General features: G+C 40.5%; 1 protein-coding gene across 1 annotated transcript; it reads right to left on the bottom strand.

Moving 5' to 3' along the window:
* Nucleotides 1-144: 144 nt before the first annotated feature.
* On the bottom strand, nt 145-25269 carry MSRB2 (methionine sulfoxide reductase B2). The gene is made up of 5 exons (XM_036760026.1): nt 25065-25269; nt 18794-18888; nt 13547-13623; nt 1540-1687; nt 145-387 (listed from the first exon to the last, which is right to left on the bottom strand). The coding sequence occupies exons 1-5, from the start codon at nt 25252-25254 to the stop codon at nt 289-291; spliced, it is 609 nt and encodes a 202-aa protein (XP_036615921.1). The 5' UTR covers nt 25255-25269; the 3' UTR covers nt 145-288.
* Between the last annotated feature and the right edge of the window lie 414 nt (nt 25270-25683).

Below are 25683 nucleotides of genomic sequence, written 5' to 3'. Positions count from 1 at the left end.
CAAACATATAATAATTGCTAATATTTATATAGCCCTTTAAAGTTCAAAAAATACTTAAAAATATGTCATTTAATTTCACACCAACCATTGAAATAGGTAGTACAGGCAATATCACTCCCATTTTACAGAAGAAGAGACTGAAGCTCAGAGAATTTAGGGATTTATTTGCCCCTGGTCACACCGCTAGTGTCAGGGTTAAGATGTGAACCTGCAATTCTCCCGACTCCAAATGCAGCCCTTGTTCCCCTAAACCATATTTCATCTCTTCAGATTCTGAGTGGATCAGTTTTAACTTGGTTTAAACGTCAGCGCCACACTGTTGATACAGAATCTCTCTCCAGTAGGTTCAGGCCCGTCTGGAAACACGTGGCCCAAGTGAGCTTCACACTGCCAAAGGAAAACCCATCATTAGTAACCGGAAGTGCTCTGCGGCCTCATTTAGATAAAAACAAGTCAGTGATTTTAGTGATGTCTTTTGCTGTCGTATCATCTTTGTTTCCAAATATATTCCTTCCTGCCAGGAGTGTGCTGTTAAATATTTAACAATCAGCTCTCCAAAAAACCCAACACACTTTTGACCTGTATCATTAACAATTTCCTCATCACTTCCTTAAGTCTAAACATTCGACAAAACAATAAACCAAGCCCTGATTTGTAGCATTTGTTGGTTTCTGAGGTATAAGTGCTCATGCTGAAAATTTGATAATCGGCTCCTTCAAGGAATTATTTCCTCTAGCATGGAAGTCATCCCTTGGAACAAAGATTTAAAAAAAAAAGAGAGAAAAACAGTTCAGCAATAGCAAGTGACACATCATCTCTGTCCAACGATATGTGCAACATTCCACCCACACAGCCCTCTGCCTCTGCAATGAAGAGGAGGAGGTGAAGCTTTTCATTTTTTTCATGGCTAAGATTGTTCATTATAATTTATGTAAAAGATAACAGCATTTTTATCATAGGTTAAGGCTGATGAGAGGGAAGATTCTACTACAGCACAGATAAAGATGGCAGTATCTCATGCCGATACTCTCCTAAAGTCAGCGTTAGCTTCTTTCTCCTAGTAACTTGGCATACTCCTCCTTAATGCTAGTATGCGGGCACAGGTACTTTGGCAAAGCCTTCATCCTAGTTATTTATCCTTAATCAACCCCAGGGAACGGGGAGAGGTGAAAGGGATCACTTTAATTTCCTGTCCATTCCCAAACCTGATTCAGATTCTGCTCCTAACCCCCTGGGTAAGGCTGAACTAGGGAGGTCAAGGCTTGAGAAGGTGCTTCAGGAGGACTGTGATTTTTCTTTTAATCTTGAGAACCATGTAAGGGGCTAGAATTCCTTGAATTTTTTCTATTCTGAACTTAAGGAACACCAAATAAAATTATCATTTCAGAATTACTTTTTAAGTTGATTACTGATGAAAAATGTGTGTTATGTAGTTACAAGACAGCTCCCGTGATCTGAGGTTAAAAACTGAGAATATCAACAAAAAGGATGGAAGAAAATACTCATTTTCATTTCTGGGTAACTTTAAAGTAAATGCACCTGTTTGCAAATGACCTCTACCCGAGATGATAGCAAGGAGTGGTCTGGCCGCCTCAGGATATTGGTTCTACTTTCATCAGAGCCAGATGCGCCATGAGCCTCTGTGAATGAAGGCCACCCAGTGCCGGAGCAGAATTTTTTTTCAGAACTGCAGAAGAGACCAACAATAATCACAATTGTTAATAAGTAGTTCACTTAATTATTATGACACAAAGGCTCATTTTCCCAGCAAAAAACTCCCAGAAAACAAAACCCAAAAATGAAACCCTACTTCCTCTCCCTGGCCATACTAGTTTCCTGTTGTACTATTGAAAAGCAGTATGGCATAGTTAAAGGCTGGTCTTAGTGCTAGAAGCTGGATTCCAATCTACGCAATACAGTGTGGAGAGTGCTGGGCTCAGACACGTAGAAGCTGTGTTATCCTGGGCAAGTGACTCACTTCCTGTTTGCCTCAGTTTCTTCATTTATAAAATCAAGGGTTAGAATCGATGACCTCTAAGGTGCCTTCCAGCACTAAATCTCTTGCCTTTTATTATATACTTGCCACGTGATCACAACCAAGTCACTTAACCTCCTCAAATAAGTGTTTAAGCCCTTAAGTTATTAATGAGCAGAATGTGGCCAATCTGCTTCAGGGAAGGGAATTTAAATTGATGATCTCACAGGTCAGGACAAAAATGAACAGCAACCCCACCCCGCAACATTTAGCATTAGAACTGTTTAGTAAATCATTTAGTGTTACTTTGACAGTAAGATCTAGATCAATACCATATAATAGTTACATCTTACAGTATCTTAACATGTTGGGGATAATTCAGCTTTTAAAAACATTGCAACAGGGCACTGGCATGGCCGATATTACTGTTGGTAGGTAAACCAGAGGGAATGGTGAAGGGAGATGGAGGGCAGAAAGATTTCTTCCCTTAGTTTTCACTAAATCAGACCGGTAAGAAAGCTGACTATGAGAAAGTCATGCGTTCAAAAATGCCCTTTTTATTAAAAGAGGAGAGACAGAAAAGGGATACTTTTTTTTTTTTTTTAGTAATCAAATAATTCCACATATAGTCTATTCCTCTCTTTCAAACACTGAGTTCTGAGAGGGATCCCATAGAACATCAGCAGCTATAAGCCCCACTGTGAGACAAAACGAGCCACAGATGGCAAACACTGTTTATTATTTTACTAGTTGTGTGACCCTGGACAAGTCAATCTCTGTCTGCCTCGGTCTCCTCAACTGTAAAATGGGATAACAATAGGATCTATGTCCCAGGGTTATTATGAGGATCAAATAAGGTAATATTTATAAAGCACTTAGCACAGTGTCTGGCACATAGCAAATACTTTTTATATCCTTCCTTCCTTTCCTTCTCTTCCTTCCTCCTTCCTTTCCTTCCTTCCTTTCTTTCCTTCTCTTCCTTTCTTCCTTCCCTTCTTTCTTTCTTTTCTTCCTTCCTCCCTCCTTTCCTGCCTTCCTCCCTCCTTTCCTACTCTCCTTTCCTTCCTTCCTTCCTTCCCTCCCTCCTTTCTTTCCTTCCTTTCTCCTTCTCTCCCTTTTTTTCCTTCCTTCCTCCTTCCCTCCCTAGCTTTCTCCCTCTCTCCCTCTTTTCCTTCCTCCCTCCCTCCCTTCCTTCCTTCCTTCTTTCCTTCCTTTCTTCTTTCATCCCTCCTTCCTTCCCTCAATCCCTCCTCCCCTCCCCCATCTATATGCCTACTATTTCTTAAAACAAAATGTGTTCTAAGACACTACATTCATCTAATTCTATCTGGCCTAAAAAAAAAAAAGGCCCAGGAGATGTCCTTATATCATTCTCCTCCCCTGCCCAAATATTCTATATTGACTCATGTTTGCTGATATTTACTAAGAAAATTCATCTTATTAAACTACAGTTTCATAAATGGTAAATGATACTTATCATTAAGGCTTGACAACTAGAGAGAAACAGTTGTAAATAATTCTTAATTCCAAAACAATGATAAAAAGACAAATTTTCTAAAATTAACAGTTTTATGGGAATGAGCCCTTTGTAGACATAATTAACAGAATTTCGATATATGCCCTAATAGGACAGGCCCAGCTTGTACAAATATATAAACAACCTGATTTAGGAGCTTTTAAAATTTAAAAGCATACAGAAAAGTGGGTCCCTACATTTAAGTGACTGGCATACTTCTCTAATACAAAGTAAGAAATAGGAGTATTCTGGACCTATCCTTACTTACTCCTAATTTATTTTTAATTTCAAATCCTGAACTCCCTACCCCCCAAATCAATACAGAGTGACACCTAGTGGTACATGATCTCAGAAAATTTTCTATTAATTTTATGGAATTCATAGCAGGTTTTTAAGCAATATCCTTTACTTACATACCCCATATATCAGACTAGGATGATCTGAAACCAAATTTAAGGAGAAATTATCAGTTCACATCAATTTTAAGGAGAACTTTTTAAAAAATTGTGAAATATGTTTTATGACCGCGAGATAATTCAAGAAGAATTCAACCTAACTTTACATTTACTGAAAACAAAGCATTTCATGAGCACTTAGAAAGGTAGCTTATGGAACAGGGAGACTGTTATATGACTCTGTGAAGCAAGATGCTAGAGCTCCCCTGGCTATTCATTATTTTTCCCTAAGCTTGCAAATAAATTAAGAGTTCCCAGATTTGAATTTGGGTAAACGGGAGCTGCCAAAGAAGTCACTCAACATTCAAGCTAATGATCGAATGAGTCTTATGAATGAGTCTGGAATGTCAAGGACTTCTTGTTTGGGATGGGATCAGGAAAAGAGGGTGGAGTGATTAGTTCTCGCTGTTACAGTTGGATAGACAGCTCACAGTCATTCATTCATCCAACAAACATTAGTAAAGGCTATTGTCATGGTTCAAACCAATTTCTGTGGTTGACTATGGGTCAAGTGGGACATCTTGAGTCTGAATCCTAGCCCAGCTTGTAAGTATGCCTACAGAGTGGATGGGGAGATAAGCATGAACAAAACGTACCAAGGCTGAAACTTCTTAAATCTAAGCCAAGCTTTGAATTCCATTTCTTCTTCTCTGCCTTTAATAAAAGGGACCACTTTTCCACTTGCCTTTTTAACATGTACACCTCTACAGTCAACTTTCTTACAAGTTTACTTGAATGGAAATTTAGTGAACATACTTTCCTTTCTGTCTTGTATATCTTTTTTTTGACAAAACTCTGTAGAGACTGGAAGCCATTTACTGCTGTGTGTGTGTGTGTGTGTGTGTGTGTGTGTGTAGGTTTCACTTCTTTATTGAGAAATACTTTTCCCAGACTTTGAAAATTGGATACTTCAAAGAAAACCAATTCCCAGTAAAACCAAAACCAAACATGCACACACACACACACACACACACACACACACACACACAACTGTCAGAAAAGCTCCTTCCATTTAGAAAAAGGGGAAAAAACAAAAAATAAAAATTACACATTAACAAGGTCCAGACCTCACACAAAAAAAACTGAAATTAATTTTTTGACTACTGAAAATTTATATTTTCAAGAATTGATTTTTCAAAAAATTTTTTAATATAAAGTGGCATCAGCTTCTTTCATCTATAGTACAGTGAAGAAAGTGTCCACATATGTTGAGCTGATATTTGTGAAAGGGCTATTTGGTTTTGAGGCATATCTATCTAGTTTTCCTGTTCTACAAGGCAGCATCAACCTTGCCTGCCTTCTGAGTAGCTTCCTTCCTGACCGGATAAGCCTGACTGCTAAGAATGATTCTGGAGCATGTGCAGTAGCTCCGAACAGACAATGTCTAGTAGCACGCCTATGATCTCCCCTGCATGGCTTGAGTCAATGTGAACAAATGCTCTTCTAACATCTGTTTCTGTTTCTGTGGAGGAGCAGCTTCCAGCATGGAAGCCGTAAAGGGGAATCTCAATTCACTGAGCTGTAGTAGGAAGACAATAAGAATTATAGTTAACATTTATATAATATTTACTACAACCCTGGGAGGTAGGTGCTATTATTATCCCTATATTACAGATGAGGAAATTGAGGCAAAAAGAGGTTAAGTGGCTTGCCCACAGTCACATAGCTGGTAAGTATTCGAGGCTGCATTTGAACCCAGGTCTTCCTAACTTGAGGTTCAGTGCTCTAATCACTGAGACACTTTGCTGCCACTAAGTGGAAAGGTTTCTGTATGAGTTCAAGACTTGGCTCTTCCACTTACAACTTGAGTTATCTTAACTTCTTTGGGTTTCACTTTTCTCATCTATAAAACAAGGTGGTTGAACTAGATGGCCTCCCAGGCTCCTTCTGGTTCTAAATCTCTGAAGGGCAGGCCAAAGGACCTAGGGGATGAGAAGGTATAAAAAGACATAAATGTTTCAAAGCATTAAAAAATGTAAAAATAGATAATTTTGATTATATAAAATTAAAAAGGTTTTGCACAAACAAAACCAATGCAACCAAAATTATAAGGAAAGCAGAAAACTGGGGAAAATTTTTTTGCAACAAGTATCTTTGATAAAGGCCTCATTTCTCAAATATATAGAGAACTACATCAAATTTATAAAAATACAAGTTATTCCCCAAATGATAGTCAAAGGATATGAACATGCAGTTTTCAGACAAAGAAATCAAAGCTACCTATAGTTATATGAAAAAATGCTCTAAATCACTACTGATCAGAGAAATGCACATTAAAACCACTCTGAGGTACTACCTCACACCTATCAGAGTGGCTAATGTGACAAAAAAGGAAAAGGCTGGATGTTGGAGAGGATGTGGGAAAACTGGGACACTGATATACTGTTGGTGGAATTGTGAACTGATCCAACCATTCTGGAAAGCAGTTTGGAATTTTGTCCAAAGGGCTATAAAACCATACCTATCCTGGACTTTGATCCTGCAATGCCACTGCTAGCTCTATATCCTAAAGACATCCAAAAAAGACCTATTTGTACAAAAAATTTTATAGCGTCTCTTTTTGTGGTGGCTAAGAATTAGAAATGAGATACCTATTATTTGGGGAATGGCTAAACAAGCTCTGGTATATGATTGTAATGGAGTATTATTGTGCTGTAAGAAATGACAAGAAGGATAGCTTCAGAAAAACCTGGAAAGACTTACATGAACTGATGCATAGCGAAGTGAATAGAGCCAGAAGAATGTTGAACACAGTAACAGTAATACTGTTTGATGAAGAACTGTGAATACTTAGGTATTCTCAGCAATATAATGATCCAAGACAATCCCAAATGACTAATGGTGAAGTATACTACCCACCTCCAAAGAAAGAAATGATACTGTTTGAATACAGACTTGAAGCACGCTATTTTTCACTTTCTTTCTTTCATTTTTCTTTTGTTTGAGTCTTTTACAAAATGACAAATATGGAAAAGTTTTACAAAATTGCACACATATAACCTATATCTGATTGCTTACCCTCTCAGGGAAGTGGGAGGCAGGGAGGAAGAGATGGAGGGATAGAATGTGGAACTCAAAACTTTAAATCAGAAGGTTTAAAAAAATGCTTCAAAGCTTAATGGAGTCATGATTTAGTTTGTGTTGGTCCTCCCTCTAAAAAATTTCAGATTGCAAAATTTGCAAATCACAAAAGTCAGATTATTTTTATGAATTGCTGTAGCAAAATAAAAAAATAAAAAACTTGTCACCCTTCAGCCAATCTTGCAAAGAACCTCTCCTAATTTAGCTAGGTTGGTCCTTAAACAATCAGAGCATCATAGGATAACATATTTAGAGATGAAAAGAACCTCAGAGTCCAACCCCTTAGTCTTTTTTCCTAATATTTAATTTATTTATTTTCTGTTTTCAACATTCATTTCCATAAGTTTTAAATTTTCTCTCCCTCCTTCCTCCCTTTCTTCCCCTCCTTCTTCACCAAGATGGCATGCAATCTGATATGGGCTCTACACATACATTCCTATTAAACACATTTTCACATTAGTCATGTTGCACAGAAGAATTATAACAAATGGGAGAAACCATGAGAAGGAAAATAAAACAAAACAAAGGGGAAAAGAGTCTGCTTCATTCTGCATCCTGACTCTACAGGTCTTTCTCTGGATGTGGATGGCATTTTCCATCATGAGTCCTTTGGAAAAAGTTTTAGGTCCTTGAATTGTTGAGAAGGGCTAAGTCTATCAAAATTAGTCCTTGCATACTGTGGCTGTTATTGTGTACAATGTTCTCCTGGTTCTGCTCACTTCACTCAGCATCAGTTCATATAATTCTTTCCAGGTTTTCTCGAAGCCTGCCTGTTCATCATTTTTCATAGCACAATAGTATTCCATTACATTTATATACCACAACTTGTTTAGCCATTCCTCAGTTGATGGGCAACCTCTCTATTTCCAGTTCTTGGCTACCTGCTATAAATATTTTTGTATATTTGGGTCCCTTTCCCATCCCCCTTTGGGATACAGCCCTAGAAGTGGTATTGTTGGATCAAAGGGCCAATGCCTTAGTCTTAAAGATGAAGAAACTGAGGCACGAAGACTCTAAGGGACTAGTACAGAGTCATACAGTTAGTAAATGTCTAAAGCAGGGTTTGAACTTGGCTCTTCCTGCCTCAAAGTGCAGTGCCTTATCCACCTCAGTCTGTCATTGGGCTTAGATCCTGGCAGAGCTTTTACTCTGATGTCATACCCTTAAGCATTCAGGGTGATATTTCTCTATATATGATGTATCAGGGCAGTATTTACTCCTTATATCTTCTTAGGCTTAGAGGCTTTCCAATGTGGCATCTACACTGTTCCTAGCATTTCTTTTTATCAAATGTTTTATCAAAATGAGGCATTATTTTTGTTTCTCATAATATACTTAAGTTCAGGTAAGTCCTCAAACTACAATGTTTTCACATCAGAACAAAAGAGTAAAGAAAAGAAACTTATGGCCAGTTTTTTTTCTTTCCTTTTGCTTAAATCATCACTATTAAGTGAGCCATTAGCCCTCACTTCAGTTTTCTATCAGGAAGCCCCATGGACCTAGTTTTCCCTTTTAGGGGTGCGGTCTAGTCCCAAAAAGCACATTCTCGGTCTCCAGTGAAGAGAGTCCCCTCAAGCCCCCACTCTCCCTGGACAGAAATTGTCAAGAGATCTCTGGTGTAACTCTTCACTTTGGGAGACTCTCAGAGCTTTCCACTTTCTATTTGGAGAATTTGACACACACACACACACACACACACACACACACACACACACATATATATACACATATATATATGTATATATAGCTATCTATATATAGCTATCTTCTTCCCCCTTACCTTATTTTCTCTCCAGTTTCCTTTTTGTCCTTCAGTCAAAGTGAGAGAGCTGTAAGATAATAAACAGCTTCTTCTTCAGACCAAGTTCGAAACCCTATGTTTCTAGAGATCCCATCATTCTTCATATTATTTGAGGGACTATCTTTGTAGTCCCAAACAAAGGAATTTTAACTTACAAATGAAGATCCAATATGTAGTTAATTCTTCCCTTTCCCTACAAACCTTTTTGAAGTTCATCCATAAATGTTATCTCTTTGTCTTAATAGCCCTAGAGGCATGTGAATATTTGTCTAACTACTGTTTTTTTTTGCTCATATGGACATTTATCTTTCTTAATTTTCTTTTCTTTAATAAGGTTGCATGTCAAATGCCTTGCTTATCCTCAGGTTCTTCGGAAGAACAAACTTAGTTTCCTCCCTTTTGCTAATATTTCATACTTTTGCATTTGTGGTTAAGGTTAACTTTGCAGGATATGTTATTCTGGGGCAAAACCATTTTCCTTTGCTTTTTAGAATATCATATTTTAATGTTTTCCTTTTGTTTCTTACATACAAATAATAGCCTTCAGTGATTCTGACTTTTCTCCAGTCTGTGAAGGTATTCTGTTTGACTGCTTACAAGATTTTTTTTGTTTACTGTTAGATTTCTGGAATTTGACAGTGATGGTTCTAGGTGAGCTTTCTTTCTCTTGATGGTCCAAGGAGTCTATTGGTCTGTATATTTACCCTCTGTTTCTAACACTTCTGGAATACTTTCTTGCATGATTTCCTAAAGTTTGGTATTCAGAATGTTCATGTTATCATATCTTCCCCCCAGAGAACTGTGATTCTCCAATTATCTGGATGCATTTTATCCTCAAAGTTCATTGTGTTGGCTTGTAGAAAGGTCAATTTCCTACCAATCTTCTAGTCTTTTTATTTTGATATAACAATCTTTCTTCCATTTCTGCATTTTCCATTCTCTTTTTTTTTCTCCCAGAGAATCTTCTGTTTTGGAGAGATTCTCCATAGTTTGTCCTTATCTATTCTCATCTGTCTTACAGATTGCTTTTTTTTAAACAGTCCTAGTTCTCACCTTTATTTTTTCCACTAGTTCTTTTACTGTTTTGCTGAATCACTGTGGAGCTCCTTGTATTTTTTCCATGATAACTTCTGGGAAGTCTCATGGTAATTGTTGCTGTACATTTCTTCTCATATGGGGTTTACAAATCACTTCTTTCATTCTATTTTATTTATTCATTATATTGGAGACTCCTTTGGGTTGAGTGCCTACTTTTCTTTTTTAATCAGTATCCCTGCTGGCTTGCTTTTTTGAGGGGGGCAGTTTATCTTGTGCTGAGTTTTTTCCTGCCCCTCCTCTGTTGCTGGTTGCTCTTCTTTTAGTCTATTAGTTGCATTTCTTGCCATTTGGAAAGATGCTGGGTGTGGGGGGTGGAGAGGGAATGATCCAGGCTTAACCATTATGAGCCCTCAGCTACCTTGACAGAAGTCCTCAGATGCTAGACCTTATAGTTAGCATTCATATAGTAGTCTAAGGTGTGCAAAGCACGTTAGATATGTTATCTCAAACTCCCTGCTGCCTGAAGCAGCTTTTTTCCCCCAGTTTTTGTTAGGACTAATTAATAAAGTTTTCCCTAATATCCAGCCTGAAATTTGCTTTCCTGCAGCTTCACATTTCTCCTGATTCTGCCTCCCGGGACCAAGAAGAAGAAGTCTAATCTTTCCTTTATATAACAGCCCTTAAGATACTTGAAGATAGCAATGCCATTTATCTTCTTTCTTATTTTTTCCAGATTAAACATCCCCAGTTCTCTCAAATCTCTCTCTAATAGTATTGTCCCAAGTCCTCTCACCATTCTAGTCACGCTCCTTTTGAAACATGCAGCTTGTCAATGTCCTTCCTAATATGCGGTTAACATCCCTGAGCCTTAGTTTTCTCGCTTATAAAATTGGGCTACTAGCTCAGCCAACTTCTGAGGGCTGCTGAAAGGATCAAATGAAATAAAACAAGTGAGAGCACTTTGTGGACCATAAACCACGCTGGAGAAGGAAGAGGTCACTAATTAGTAGCTTCCATTTGTAGAATATACATTTCCAAGTAATTCCACATACACGATCTCATTTGGTCTACACAAAAATCCTGTCATTGCTGAGCTATGCAGGGCAGCTATTAAAATCCATGAATTGACCAATTAATTGACTTATTAATCATAGGTTTGGCAAGAATCCTCATTATATAAATGAGGAAGTCAAGTCTCAGAGAAGTTGAGATTTGTCCAGGGTCTCAGAGTTTATAATTCCCTACTAAGGGCTCAGTATTGCATTAAGTGCTGTGGGAACACAGCTATAGTTCTCAACCCTTAAGTGTCATAGACAAAGCTGGAAAAGAACTTTAATGTCATCTGAGTCTTTCATTTCACAGGTGAGGAAACTGGGATCCAAAGAATGACTTGCCAAAGGACACACTAGTAGCAGAACAGAGACTCACATTCAGGTCTCCTGACTCTGAATCCAGTGTTCACTCCATTACACCATGATTCCTCAACAATCTGACTGGGGTAGAATTGACCAACAACAGGGAATAACTGGAGAACAATTAGGTTTTGAGTATCTGGACTTAGGGAAAAGAAGGAATCAAAGGTTTCAGGAATAAGATAGGACTGGAGGTAGGAGCTTAAAGGATGAGCATGTTTTAGATAAGTGGAAGGAAGGAGAGAGGGGCCTTTGGAGAGTAGAGGGGATAATGTGGCCAAAGAGAGTGAAAATGGAATGGGTGGGGCAATTATGGGGGCATGGCAAGCAGCCCTACCTGACTGGAGGGAACAGTCAGAAGAGAAAACACTGACTACCTTTATGGATAAAGAAACTGAGGCACAAGAAGAAAAACAAAAACAGGGAGACAAACAGAGCAGGCCAAGGCAAATAAGTTTAGAAAATTGAAGAGGCTTGAACTTTCAAAATTCACCATAAAGTAGACCTATGTATCATGGAAAGGTAGTTTTCTGGCAATAAAAACATACACATTTACAAAGCGTCCCTGATTGCTCCTCTCTGCCCCTTCAATGTGCTGTGCTCTGGGTGCCAACCTTACCTACCCTTAGCTCTCACTCTACTGACAGAATTAAATTGACAATCCATTCAAGGAAAGACTCCTTAATTTTTCTTATCAATGTCCAAGGATGTTGTTAAAAAAGAAAATCTAATCAACATACAGTAGCAAGTGAAGCCTTTTAAAAATCTGTTGAATGTGTTCTTTATTTTCCTGCCTCTCCGACAAGCAGTATCCTGCTAAGACTCTGCACCTGGGAGTATGCGCATCTCACTGGCATTTTTTAATCTAGGGCTGTTCTGGTGCTCAGGACATGCTTCTCCATTTTTATGAGACCTCAGGTCTCTGGGATAACCAATGTCAATGGCACTGTGGAAATGTGATTTGCAAATTGTGTAAAAATTAACCTATTTAGCCTCAATTACCTCACATCATTTTAGGGCTGACTGCCATCTCAGATCATTTCTCACAAGTCACTGATGGGGTAAATGAGTCTAGGCAGGGGCCTGCCTATCAATGAGAATGAAGGAAAAATCAATCCTAATCTCCATTCATCCTTTGATGGCAGGGGTCTGGCCTTCCCCAAGTCCTAATGCAGCCCACATTAGCCACAGCGCTAGAAAACCCAATCTGTTCAAGGCTAGGGGGACATAATGAAGTACTGTCTAATGGAAGATTCACAGAGCTGGCTTGATTTATATTTTATTCTAAACCAATTTAGAGGAGATGCACAAGAAAGGAAAACATCTTTGAAGTTCTAAAAAACAGGACTTCAAAGATGTTTTCCTTTCTTGTTCATCTAATCTACTTTTTTTTAGACTGTTTCCTGCATGTCTAAACAAAAAGCCTTTGTTGTGAGAGTTCAGATCCTGATTCACTTAAAAGAGGCTTTGAAATCAAGGGACAATTTAATTTACTTTTAACTCTATAGAAAAGGGCATGGTATTCACCACTGTCAAGTACTTTGGGGAATCTATTCTCATAAAATTATACATTTCTTAAATTAAGTTATAAACCCATTTTCTCCAATAGGGCTACCATTTTCATCTCATGATAATGGAGCATTATGGGATGTTTCCCCCCATACTTTTTTCCCCCTTAAAAAATTCTCCTGGCTTTGTCTTCAGGTGCCCAGTAATGTCACTTACTTGTATTTTATAATTATTGGGCACATGGAAGGAAAAACACAAAGCTAGACTCAAAAAGTCATAGGTCCACATTTTACAATAACATGTTGTAAAAATAATATTACTACCTTCTGCAAGGCTTCTTAACTTTTTTATGTTTTTCATGGATCCCTTTGGTATGCTAGGGAAATCTACAGACACCTTCTCATAATAATGGTTTTAAAGAAATGCTTCAAAGAAATGCTAAATTTCAGTTAGAGGTTAGTGAAAATAAAGAGGCGATTCCCTCCCACCCCCACCCCCCACCCCCGCCGAAGATTTCCTCCCCTCTCCCCCCTCATCCTGAGGTTTATGGACCTCTGCTTTGGACAGATGTTCTGCTCAAATTCTCTCTGTTATTTGCAGCTATTCCCAAATTTGAATAATTTTTCAAAAAGACTTCAAGTCTTTGGGCATTGATCTTAGGCGGCACTGACTTCAGGTCAGCACACAGTACCAAGCAGGCTTTGGAGCACGCAGAGCTTTCCAGGTATGGTGAGCTCTCCTCTCCCTTCTCCCTCTTACCTGAACAGTGGGCTGTCACAGCAAACACAGTGATACATTCCTGGCTCTGCATTATTCAAAAGGGCTCCACTGAAGGGCTGCGAAATAAAGAATAGCTGTTGCTTTCTAGGCTCCACGTCAGGAACGAGTGCTACAGTATCATATTTAAAAAGCAGAGAGAAGTCTTAAAATTAAGCCCACAACTCAGAAACAGGCTGCGCCTCTAGGAATCCCTGTACCACCCTGACAGGCAACCCAAATATTCCAGGTGAGAAAATTGCATCGGGCTTCTCTAGAAGAAGCCTGCAGGCTTATTTACAGCTCAGTCTTTATTGTGCCAAATATTCAAATTATGGCATTAATAATGCTTTGTATTTATATAACACCTTTCATCCAAGAACTTCAAAGTGTTTTAAAAAGCAGGAGACCAAAGTCTCATCCTCTGCAACTGTATACGGTTTTAGCCTTCATTCCAAAGGAGCTAATTCAATAGGAATCTACTCTACCGGCTAAAGCACTTTGAAATCCCCAATTAAAAAGAGAATATAAATATATAAAAGCATAGCTCAGTGAGGGGGGGGAAGAGCTTTGTCTTTAATATGCTCCATGTGGCATCTGAGCTACTGCACACATAAACATGTTAAATATGGAGCTGAGCTCTCCTCTTGACCATGCAGGGCATGTCCCAGTTGGAAAGGAAGTCCTTCTGGAACTTTGGTATCTCCAGTGCCTGGCCCATGGATCTTTAATAAAAGCTTGTTGATTGACTTGGTAGCTGCATTAACTCACCATGACCATGCTTTATAACTTTAAAAGGAATTCAATATGGAACCAGAGAACCATTAAGGCACGGGAGAAGCTGAGTTAGTAATTAAAGTACATTATGGTGAATGCACGTAGGAGGGCTCTCTTTGTCAATTCTTTTTTTTTTTTTGGAGGGGGGAAGGCAAGGCAATTGAGGTTAAGTAACTTGCCCAAGGTCATACAGCTAGTAACTGTCAAATGTCTGAGGTCACATTTAAACTCAGGTCCTCCTGACTCCAGGGCTGGTGCTCTATTCACTGAGCCACCTAGCTGCCCTTTTTCAATTCTTTTGGCCACCTCTCTCCTCCTTTGAATCTTTCTCCTACTCTTTACTAGTGCTCCAGAAACACTCAGTCACTAGCCCATGGTTAGGTGAGAACTAGCTAATAAGAAGAGTTTGGATCCAGCCCCACTAGGCTAGGCAAAAGTCCTAACATGAAATCACTAGCAGCCATGGGAAATCAAACTTGGGCTTCAGAGCTTCTCATGTGTTTTGGACTCAGAAAACTCAAAGGTCAAACATCCAGACTCCCTATGGTAGTTTTAGCACTGTGTTTTGTAGTGTTCTGCATAAAGGACAATTTCAAATTAACCTAGTGAGCAGACCATCTGGGCACATTTGGACTTTTTCCCTCTGCAAACCCTAAAATTAGCTGTAGAAATCAGAGCTGGCTCTTCTGCCAAGAGGATCTGGCACCTTGCTTTATGGGCAGTTCCACCCTGAGCTTCCATCAGCAGCACTGATTGGCATCTGTAATGAAGGGAAGTTTCTTGATTTTGTGGTGCTTGGAACTAGGCTCATAAAATGCGGCAAAGGGGCATTTTTATTTGCATTTTAAAAAATACCCAACTTGCACACTTCAGCAATCAGACCATACCCTTCCTATCTGCTTATCCAAATATTACACATTCTCCAGGGCAAAACTAAACCAGAATCTCGTTCTTCACTTTCTCTGGCTCACAGTCATTTCTCTATACGTTGACATCCTATACTATGTAACCCTGCCCTATAACATTTCCTTGTCACTTCATTATACTCTACCTTATATTGTCATTTAAGGTTCAATTGTATATGACTGATCTCCTCAAATTGAGTGTAAGCTCCTTAAAGGCAAGAACTGCCTGGCTGGTACTTCTTTGGTTTTTATGAGATATGACGGAGATAATGTCCCTAAAACACTCTCTTTAAATCTTCAAGTACTATGGAAATGTCAGCTATCATCATAATTATCATTCTGTGATGTGCAAAAGCACGTGGTAAGTCTCTAAGTGTACATAAGCTATTAGGATTGTAGGCTTTCTGGATATTTATTTAATAAATCTCATCAGTGGCTCACAAGTTGGACACACTTTTTTTTAACATGTAGAATATGGAAAAGGATCAATTCCAAAAGGATTTGCAACATTAGTTTGGATTATAGACTGTGCTCATTTTGTAAAATAGCCAAACACGCAGGGTGTGTTATATATGCCATCTGCCTGAGAAACTCACAAATTTATTCTACTAAACATCTGGCAGCTCAGCTCCAGTGTCTAATACACACACCAAACATTGTCTGGCAAATGGGCACAGGAGCCCCAGGGGTGGCAGTGCCTCTCGGACCACTGTGTGCCCAACTTCTAGCCTTCACGGCCATCATCCAAGGAAGCGATTCCTGTGGAGAAGGGACTAGCCAATCCCACCAACTGCCAACCAACTGCATGCCACACACAGGGCAGGTGTGCCAGCCTAGCTAAAGCAGCAAGGAGCCCTGGGAGACAGAGAGAGACAGACAGACAGACACAGAGAAAGAGAGAGACAGAGACAGAGACAAAGAGATAGAGAGAGAAAGAGAGAGACAGAAAGAGACAGACAGACAGACAGACACAGACAGACACACAGAGAGACAGACAGAGAGAGCAGAGAAACAGAGAGGCAGAGATAGAGAGAAAGAGAAAGAGAGACAGACAGACAGACACAGAGAAAGAGACAGAGAGAGAGAGAGAGAGGAGAGGGACAGAGACAGAGAGAGAAAGAGAGACAGACAGACAGACAAAGAGAAAGAGAGAGAGACAGAGAGGGACACAGAGAGAGAAAGAGACAGAGAGAGAAACAGAGACAGAGACAGACAGAGAGGGAGGAGATATGAGGCCAGGCACAGCAAAACACCACCGCCACCACCTTGACGGCTATCTCCCCTTGCACCCCTGATGGAGACAGTCCAGGACTCAGCCCCAGAGCCTTGGGCATATCAGTGCTTCCAGCCCAGTGCCCTCAGCCATCATTGTGGGAAGTTAACCCCTGTGGAGATGCAGCCTGGCAACTGCTTCTGTAGGGGCTACAGCCCCAGCTAATGATGACCTAGAAAAGAGAGTTCTTGCCACCAAAGTCCTTAGCACTGTCAAATGGTTCAATGTTAGAAACTGATATGATTTATCAGTGGAGATGACAATAAAGAAGATGCATCACCATCTGCTTTCCTTCTGCCCTGTAAGGACCATGGGACCTTTCCATCTGACTTGCAGCTGAAACCTTCCATATGCTTTGTCCTCCCCATTGTTGTGTGAGAGCCTTGAGAGCAGGGATTGTTTTATTTTTCTAGGTGTATCCCCAATATTTTGCCCATAGTAAGGGATTAGTAAATGCTTTATTCATTCTTTCACCCATTCATTCTGTACCTGAGAACTGGGCCTGGCTTAATAAACTCTGGAAGCACCCCAAAGTACGCAGAGGACAATTATAACTTGTGACTCACTTGTACTTAGGGAGGCACCATCCCTAAATCTCTGGGAGTGATAGGCAAGTTATGGAGATTTTATTAATTACTTGCCTTCATTTTCATAAAATTTTCCCTTGAAATACCCCCTAAGCATTCAAAAGTCTACTGTAGATGAACCAGGCCAGAGGAGAACATTTCAGCAATGGAGTAGGTGGGGATGCTGCTATAAAAATCATCATCATCATCATTTCATTTAACCCTCACAAAACCTAAGTGGGTATTTTTATCCCATTTTATTGCTAAGTAAACAAGAGACTGAAGATACTTGACTCAGGTCCCACTACTTCAATGGACTAGCATTTAATTCAGAATGCATTTACTCCATACCTACCATTTTCAGGGCGCTATGCCAGGCATAGACCTGGAATCAACCTCTATTCTCACACAGGTGGTACAGTGGGTGGAATACAGGACTTAGAGATAGGAGGACCTGAGTTCAATTCCTGCTTCAGATACTCAGTAGCTGCGTCACCTTGGACAAGTCACTTAACCTCATTCAACCTGAGTTTCCACAGTAAGACAGGGAGAATAACAGCACCTACCTCACAGGGCTATCGTGAGAATAAAATGAGGTCACATATGTAAAGTTCTTTGTAAATTTTGAAGTACTACATAAATAGTAGCTATTAATATTTATCACTGTTTTCAGTTGTAGGGTTCTTTCTATTGTAAAGTACAGCATATCTAAATAGACAGTGCTATGAATTTACATGGGCAAATAAAAGCAAAGCTACAATCTATTAGAGCCTTCCCATGATACTGCCTTGATTTGAACTACTATTTAATAATGCTGTCCCTTTAGATGTTTAGTACCTAAATCTAATTAGACAGTCTCTATCACAAAGAGTCTTATGAGGAAAATATTAGTTGACATTGTTTTGGAAAGATTCCAGACAAAGGCAGAGAAGAGCAACTCACATTTATATATCACTTGAAGGTTTACAATGAATTTACTACAGGTATTATTCTGGTCCCTGTTTTATAGATGTGGTAGAGATAAAAGCTCAGAGAGAATGACTTGCATATAATCACATATCTAAGAAAGGGGAGGATGAGGATTCAGATGGAAGTTCTGAACTCCACTCATCGTTTCACCCTTCTCCCTGCCCCCACCAAAAAAGTATCAGAATTGAACTGGATGAAATGATGTTGCCAATAAGAATACAGATAAGTAATCTCTCTTAGGAAATGACCAAATGCTTAGATTGTTTGGAGGATAGCTTTATTAGACAAGGATTTCTCCCCTCTTGGGTCTGCAGAGAGGTAGCCAGGTATGAGAAGAAGCAGTGTAGCGTCCTCCAGATTGGGTCTTCAATCAGAAGACCTTGGTCTGAAGCCCAGTTCTGCTTCTTATTTATTTGTGTGGCCACAGGCAAGCTTGTGTCTCAGTTTCCTCTCTTGTAAACTAAGAAGGTTGAACTAGATTCTCTCAAGGGTGCTGTCCGGATATATATTCCATGATCTCATAGTAGAAAGGGAAGGGGATTTAGGGTCCAAGGACGTGGATATAATCCTGGATTTGGGACTTTGACCCTCAAGCTAGACTGCCTCTCTAAGTCTAATTTTCCAATCAGTCAAATGAGAGGACTGAACTTGATCTGTTAAGGTCCCCTTCAGCTCTAAGCCTAGGATCCTCTCATCTATTCCTCCCTTCCCCCTGAACTTCATTTCCCCTATTCCTCTGTGCCCATATGGAGTAGTTTACCAGTTCTGTTCCCTTTTCTCTAGTGACGTGGTACTGCTCTGGAGTCAATTTCTTTTTCCAGTCAGTGTCTGGCTCACCATGATCGTTGAGAGACCCTATATTATTTTAAAAAAGAACATTTTTAAAAAGCATGATTCATTTTATTTTTTCCCTTTTTCCCCATTGGTTTTATATAGCACACTATTCATCATCTCGTGGAAAAGCTAAGAGACATTCGGTTCCATTCTTCCCAGACTCTCACCCTCCACAGTGACTGGGGAGACTGTACAAAATGATTTGAGGGGTTCATTGGTTTAATGAGAAATTTAATAACAAGCAGGAGTCCAGTTGTCCATCCCTGTTAGAGGCAGCTAGGGTAGTGGGAATGGGAGGCGGGGTAGGAGAGAGATTCATCGCTGCAGTTATATACTAAAAACAGCTGAATAAATCCTGATTGAGCATCTAAGGGTAGCATTTGACCCTCTCTATTCTCCTGCTGGTTCCAAAGAAATATTTCCTATCACAGGTATAGCTAGGAGCTATTACAAGAAATTCTATAGAAAGATAACTCAGAGTTGCTACATGTCCCTATCTCCCTTCAAAACCTAACCATGGCTTTGTTTACTGAGGATGGACAGAGGGCAACGGGGAAGGAGTCATCATGGCAGGGAGAGAGAGAGATCTGGAGATAGAGACACAGAGAAAGAGATATGGAGAGAGGAGGAGGATGAAGAGAGAGGAGGCCATGAGGAGAGAGAAGGGGAGAGGGGGAATGAAGATGGGGAGACAGATGAGGAGAGAAAGAGAGGGGGAAAAGATTGAAGTCACAAGCTTCTAGAAAAGATGGGAGAGCTGTCGTTCCTTCTTTGTTTTCAAACAGGACCAATTACATCGCAGGTGATGTCTTGATTCACTGATGAACTGGATTTAAGTAAAGCAGGGTTACACAAAATCATCAGCCTCACTCTCTCTTCCAGGGTCACTGAAGTCCAATGGTCGGATAAAAGACAAGATGATGGTGATGGCCCGGGATGCAGTGGATGACATTGGCATCTTTGATGTCTGACCATGCTCTGAGTGCTCCATAGCCACCTTCATGGCTATTGGAACAAACTGTTCACATCTATCCATTCTGCCTGGGAAAGTCTTCACATGCTTGGAGCAGATATCCCCCTAAATCACCAAGAGGCTTGTTGGTTACCCTCAACCTGGTTTAGCCCAGCTGCTGAGACGGGGGGAGGTGACTGCCGAACATGCTCTAACTTCTTGGAGCTGTAGGTGAGAGCTGAGTGCCAGGTGGACTTGGAAGATGAATGAGCAGCCCTGAGAAGGGTTCAGCAAGCCCTCACACAGAAGTGCTACTCCTTCCTGAGGACTCTATACACCTCCTATGGGAGATCACAGTATCAACGGCCAAAAAGGAGGGGTTGGCCTTGGCAAGGAGAAAGTCTGCTCTCTCAGAGATTGGCTCGAAGGAGGAGAAAATGAGGGTTGACACTGGTAAAATTTGAAGTGTAGACTTTGGAAGAAGAGGACGTTTGAGATTCTGTGGTTAGTCTCACATCCTGAATCTCTCACACTAAAAAGAACCGGAGAAGACTCATTTCTACTGTACAGCTATTCTCTACAAGTGAAGTTTACTCACTGTCCATCTATAGGCTGTACCACTGGTCATCAGCAGGTATAGTAGGCAGGTAGGGAGCAAGGTTAATAGATCCAGTTAGTTTCCAATGATTAATATGTATATTATCTAGCAGTAACTTTTTTGGGGGGCTCCATAATAGCATTTGGCCCTTGTCCCCCTGCAAACTGGTGTTGACTAAGGACCATAGGTCTAAAGGTGAAAGGATACTTCAGCAGCCTTCTCACCTAATCCCCTCATTCTACAGATGAAGAAGCTAAGACCCACAGAAATGAAGTAATTAGTCAAGGTCACAATAGATGGCAGAGTCAGGATTTGAGCCCAGGTCCCTGAAATCTAAAAGAAATATACCATCCATGGTATCTATCAGCCTTCTCTCCTAAGATAAGAACTGACTAGAGAGTACCCAGTAGTTAAGTGACTTGTTCAGGGTCACAGAGACCATACATTTAAGGGAGGATTTTTACCCATCTCCCTGAGAATGTTTCTCAACCAAAGTACAACAATTTGGAAGGCAAGTCCGCTAACAGGTATGCATTCCCAATGCATTTGTTAATCTTGAATGATCTATGGCTTTGGATCAATTCAGTCCTGTTTCATTAGCCCAGATGATAATTGTGTTAAGTTCTAGGGCCTCTGCAACTTGCTTAACTATACACACATACTTAACAGGAGGTTAAAATAGAAGCTCAAGAGAAAATCAGTCTCATTTCCACACCCTTGCCTATACAGGTGTAACTCATTCAAAGTAAAGCTATGTGTAGGTATAATGATTGAAAAGGGAATTGTATTTTTAAATGATGTAGAGGAGGGTATGACTTACGGAAAACTTGAGGTGAAATTTCCTAAAAAGCAGAGAAATCTTTTTATAGTACAAATTACTTCTCTGTAATTCTTCTGCTGCTTGAAGGTGTGTGTGTATGTAATAGCGGAGAAAGAAATGGCCTGAGAGAAAGAAGTCCTGCCTCTGACACTAAATCAGAGACTCTAGGCAAGTCACTTAACTTTCTAAGACTAAGATACAGAGCAGGTCCCAAAATGCATTGGTCCAGGGAGTTCCCTGTACCAATGAAATCACAACTTTAGTTTTTAAAAAAAAAATGCTCTACTATCTTAATGGAAGGTTTCAATACTGGCTTTTCTTCAAGTTTGCAGTAATGAAATGGGCACTTTTTTGGATTTTGGAGCTGATTTAACAGCTGAAAGCACCACAACTGCCCATTCACATTTATAAAACAGACCCAAGTTCAACAAAATCTTCCTCCTCATGACCATTTGTGAGCTTCCTAAGATTCCAAAGCATTTATGAATAGCATCACAAATGAAAGGTTAAACAGAATATCAGAACACAATCATACTCTAAGAACTGGTAAATAATGAAAATCAACTCCAGTCTTTCTTACCAAGCACCTCATTTAATGTGCTAAAATTAGCCTAAATTACTAATATTCCGTTTAGTGTCATTTTAGAATCACAGATTGTAAGAAATAAAAGCAACCTCAAAGGTCATCTGCTCCAATCCCCTGCTTGAGGTATAAATCTCATCTGTCATCTAAAGAATCCCTTATATCTATGCGGATGACTCCTAGATCTAGGTAGCCAGCCTAGTCTCTCTCCTAACCTCTAATTCCACATCACAAACTGTTTATTAGGCATTTTGTACTGGTGACCCCTTGGCATTTCAAACACAACTTGCCCCAAACAGAACTTATATACATACATACATACATACATACGTATGTATGTATGTAAGTATATATTATATTTTATATATATTATATATTTTATATATAATATATATATTTTATATATACTATATATATTTTATATATATATTTTATATATATATATATTTTATATATATTTTATATATATATATATATATATATTTTTTTTTTTTTCCCACAAACTTTCCTCTCTTCTGCACTTCCCTATCATTGCTCAGGTCACTACCATTTTTCCAGTAACCAAGGTTTGAAACCCATAGAGTCAATCAGTTGCTAAATCTTGTTTTTTCTCACTTCAAGACATTTCTCAAACTCACATGGCCTTCACCATCTCTTGCCTGCACTGTTGTGGTAGCTTCCTTTTTGGTATTCTGGTCTTCTTTCCCTACTCCAATCCGTGTCCCACATAGCAGCCTAAGAAATTTTCCTAAAGGACAGGTCTGACCATTTCATTCCCCTATTCAAAAAACTCTGGAAGCTCTCCATTACTTCTGTCAAATAAAAGCTCCCCTGTCTTGATGGGGTTTAGATTGTGGGAGCTCCCTTGAACTGCCCTTGAATCTTCCCACTAGATGAGGTGTTTGCCTGAGGCCATAAGCCTTTCATTATTGCTAGGTCCAAATCTGTAAGCTAGGTTACTCTTAACCTAGCCTAGCCCTCCATTGTCTGGCTAGTTTCCACCCTTGATCCTATCAAAGTGTCTATGCCTAAATCTGTTACCCTTAAACTAACCTAGCCCTACATTGTCCGTTATCTTCAGGTAGCCTTCAGCTACTTCCCACCCTTAATCTCATTCTTTTGGTTCCTGGAGTCTGACCTCCTCAAGACCCTCTCTAAACCCCTCTTCCCATCACCCCAGGACCACCCTAGATCCCTCCCACAATCTTTATGTATATAAGTTTCATCTTGCCTCCATGAAGGTGCTCAGATTCCACCTAGCTCAGAGGGAATCTGGTCTGCTTGTGAAAACAAGTGTCACAAGTGGTGAGATTTCTTAAGACAACCCAATATGGTGAATCCATAATAAACTCTGTTTCTCTCTGGCTTTGAGAAGATGAGTCTAATTCTTTCAAGCAGGACCCAGCATGTTGGTATTTTGGGGTCTTGAGCACCCCTAAAAACATACAGTTCTTTGACTTCGTCAGTCTGACATTTAAAGTTCTTCCCAACCTGACCCCTTCCTACCTTTCCACTCATTTTACATGTTACTCCTTTCTGCACACTAGAGTCCAGCCATTTGGCAAATGTGATATTCCATTGCCTTTGCCCTAGCTATCTTCCAGGCCTAAAATGCATTCCCTTCCCATCTCAGCCTCTTGGAATCCCTAATTTCCTTCAAGACCAAGCTGGGAGGCTATCTTGTCACCTACATGAAGCCTGTCCTGAATCATCTTTATAAGCATTTTGTATATATCTCTATCTGTCTGTCTGTTGTCTGTCTGTCTATCCCTTGTCTCCCCCATTAGCACGTAACTTATTTGAAGGCAGAGGTGGTTTCATTTTTGTCTTTCAGTCCCCAGAGACAAAGTTCAAGGACGGACTGATTATATAACAAACCACCAATTATCCACGTAAGAGTGAAGCTCTGATGCCAATTCTAGATTCAAAATCCTTGGCTGAGTTAACAAGTATATATTAAGTGCCTATTAGTCAATAAATCAATCAATAAACATTTATTAAGCCCTTATTATGGGCTGGACAGAGGGCTAAGTGGTTTAGGATTAAAAAAAGGCGTTTACAATCTAATGGAAGTGACAACATGCAAACAACTATATGCAAACAAGATATATACAGCACAGGATTCAGGAAGAAAAATACTATCCGTATCCAGATAAAGAACTGATGGACTCCAAATGTGCACAGAAGCACATTTTTTTCTTTCTCATGGTTTTAAAAAAAATTAAAAAATTAAAACTTAAAAAAAAAATTTAAAAATCTGTTTCTTCTTTCACAACTGTGACTAATATGGAGAGATTTTTTTACATTGATAGTACATGTATAAACTATATCAAACTGCCTACCATTTTCAGAAGGGAGAGGGGAGGGAGGAAAATTTGGTACTCATAATCTTGTGAAAATGAACGCTAAAACTATTCTTGACATCTAACTGGGGGAAAAATAAAATACTATTAAAACATTAAAAAAAGATATATACAGGATAAATTGCAGAGACTCTCTGAAGAAAGGCATTGGTATTAAGGGGTACTTGGAAGGTTTCTTGCATTAAGTGGGACTTTAAGTGAGACTTACATTGTTCCTAATATGTGAAGTGCTCTGTCCTAGTCCTAAAGAGAACCAACTGTAACCAAGAGGTCACGATCTGGTTAAGAAGATAAAATATAAACTTGCGAAAAGTTAAGCAATATAACCCTAAGTCCCAGTCGGAACCTGAAGGAGAGGCAGTAGGATCTGAAGCTAGGTCATAGGGACAGAGGGAGCCCTCCGCTCTGAACCCCGAGAAAGACACGAAGAGGATCTCGTTTTGCACCTTTGTTTGGAAAAAAAGGGCCGTGCTTAGAATATGCAGAGCCTGCAATTAGGACACGCAGCAGAACAGAAAGGCAAAACTGAAAACTGGGGAGAAAGGGTAGGGACAGCTCGGGGCGGGGACAGCGAGAGGAGGGGACAGCTGAGGACGTGACAGCGGAGGGAGGGAACAATTGGAGAGGGACCGTTGGGGGAGGGGATGGTTGGAGGGGACAGATGGGGGCGGGGAGGGATGAGGAGGGACAGTTGAGGATGGGACAGATGGGGAAGGGGAAGCCTGGGGGTGGCGGGCCTCCCCAGGGCGGTGCTGGGAGAGGAGGAGCTGGGGGCAGACCCTGCTGCTCCCTAGGCTCGTTTGGAGGTCTCCGGGCCTGCGGACGGGGTCCCCCCCGGGGCGCAGACCGGCCTGCAGGGGCCAGGGCCCGCTCGGTCCTACCTACGTCCTTGTGGCTGGCTCTCTCGCCGCCGCCGACGCCGGCGCCTGCGTGCACGGCCCCCGAGGGCGGATCTCTCCAGCCTAGCCAGGACAGTCCTCGTAGGAGAAGTCGAGCCATACTTGCAGCAGGTCCGAAGTGCACTGACCTGGGCACCACGGAAGTCCTCCCCAGTCCCGCCCCCTTCTTCATGGGGCGGAGGAGGGGGCGTGCTCCAGCTTCGAGGCGGCAGGGAATGGGGTGCACGGGCTAGGGCGCGGGGCTTGGCACGGCTCTGCCCAGCCGCAGGAAAGAAGCCGGGTGCACTGTCTGTGCCCAGCCTCCCAGGCCAGCGGTACCCTTGACCTCAATCTGGGCTCCTTTTCTAGGCTAGGGATGGATGCTTTAGATTTAAGGGGCAGCAGAAGACCCGAGGAGTGAGCCCCGGCAGAGCCAGGGCAGTGCTGTGCCACCCCCTTCAACCCGAGCTCACCAGAAACAAGACCAGGCCTGGAAAAAAAAAAAAAGACTTTTTTGGCTTTTTACTTTTGGCCTAAATTTCCATAACTTCCGCAGACGGCAGCAGCCGACCGCTCCTCCCCCTAAAAAAAGTTTCAATTAAATCTTTTAAAAAAATCAAAT

Source organism: Trichosurus vulpecula, chromosome 5 (genome assembly GCF_011100635.1).
Source record: "Trichosurus vulpecula isolate mTriVul1 chromosome 5, mTriVul1.pri, whole genome shotgun sequence".
Classification (NCBI taxonomy): Eukaryota; Metazoa; Chordata; class Mammalia; order Diprotodontia; family Phalangeridae; genus Trichosurus; species Trichosurus vulpecula.
The sequence above is the reverse complement of the archived record's forward strand: the minus strand, read 5'-3'. Positions and strand labels throughout refer to the sequence as shown.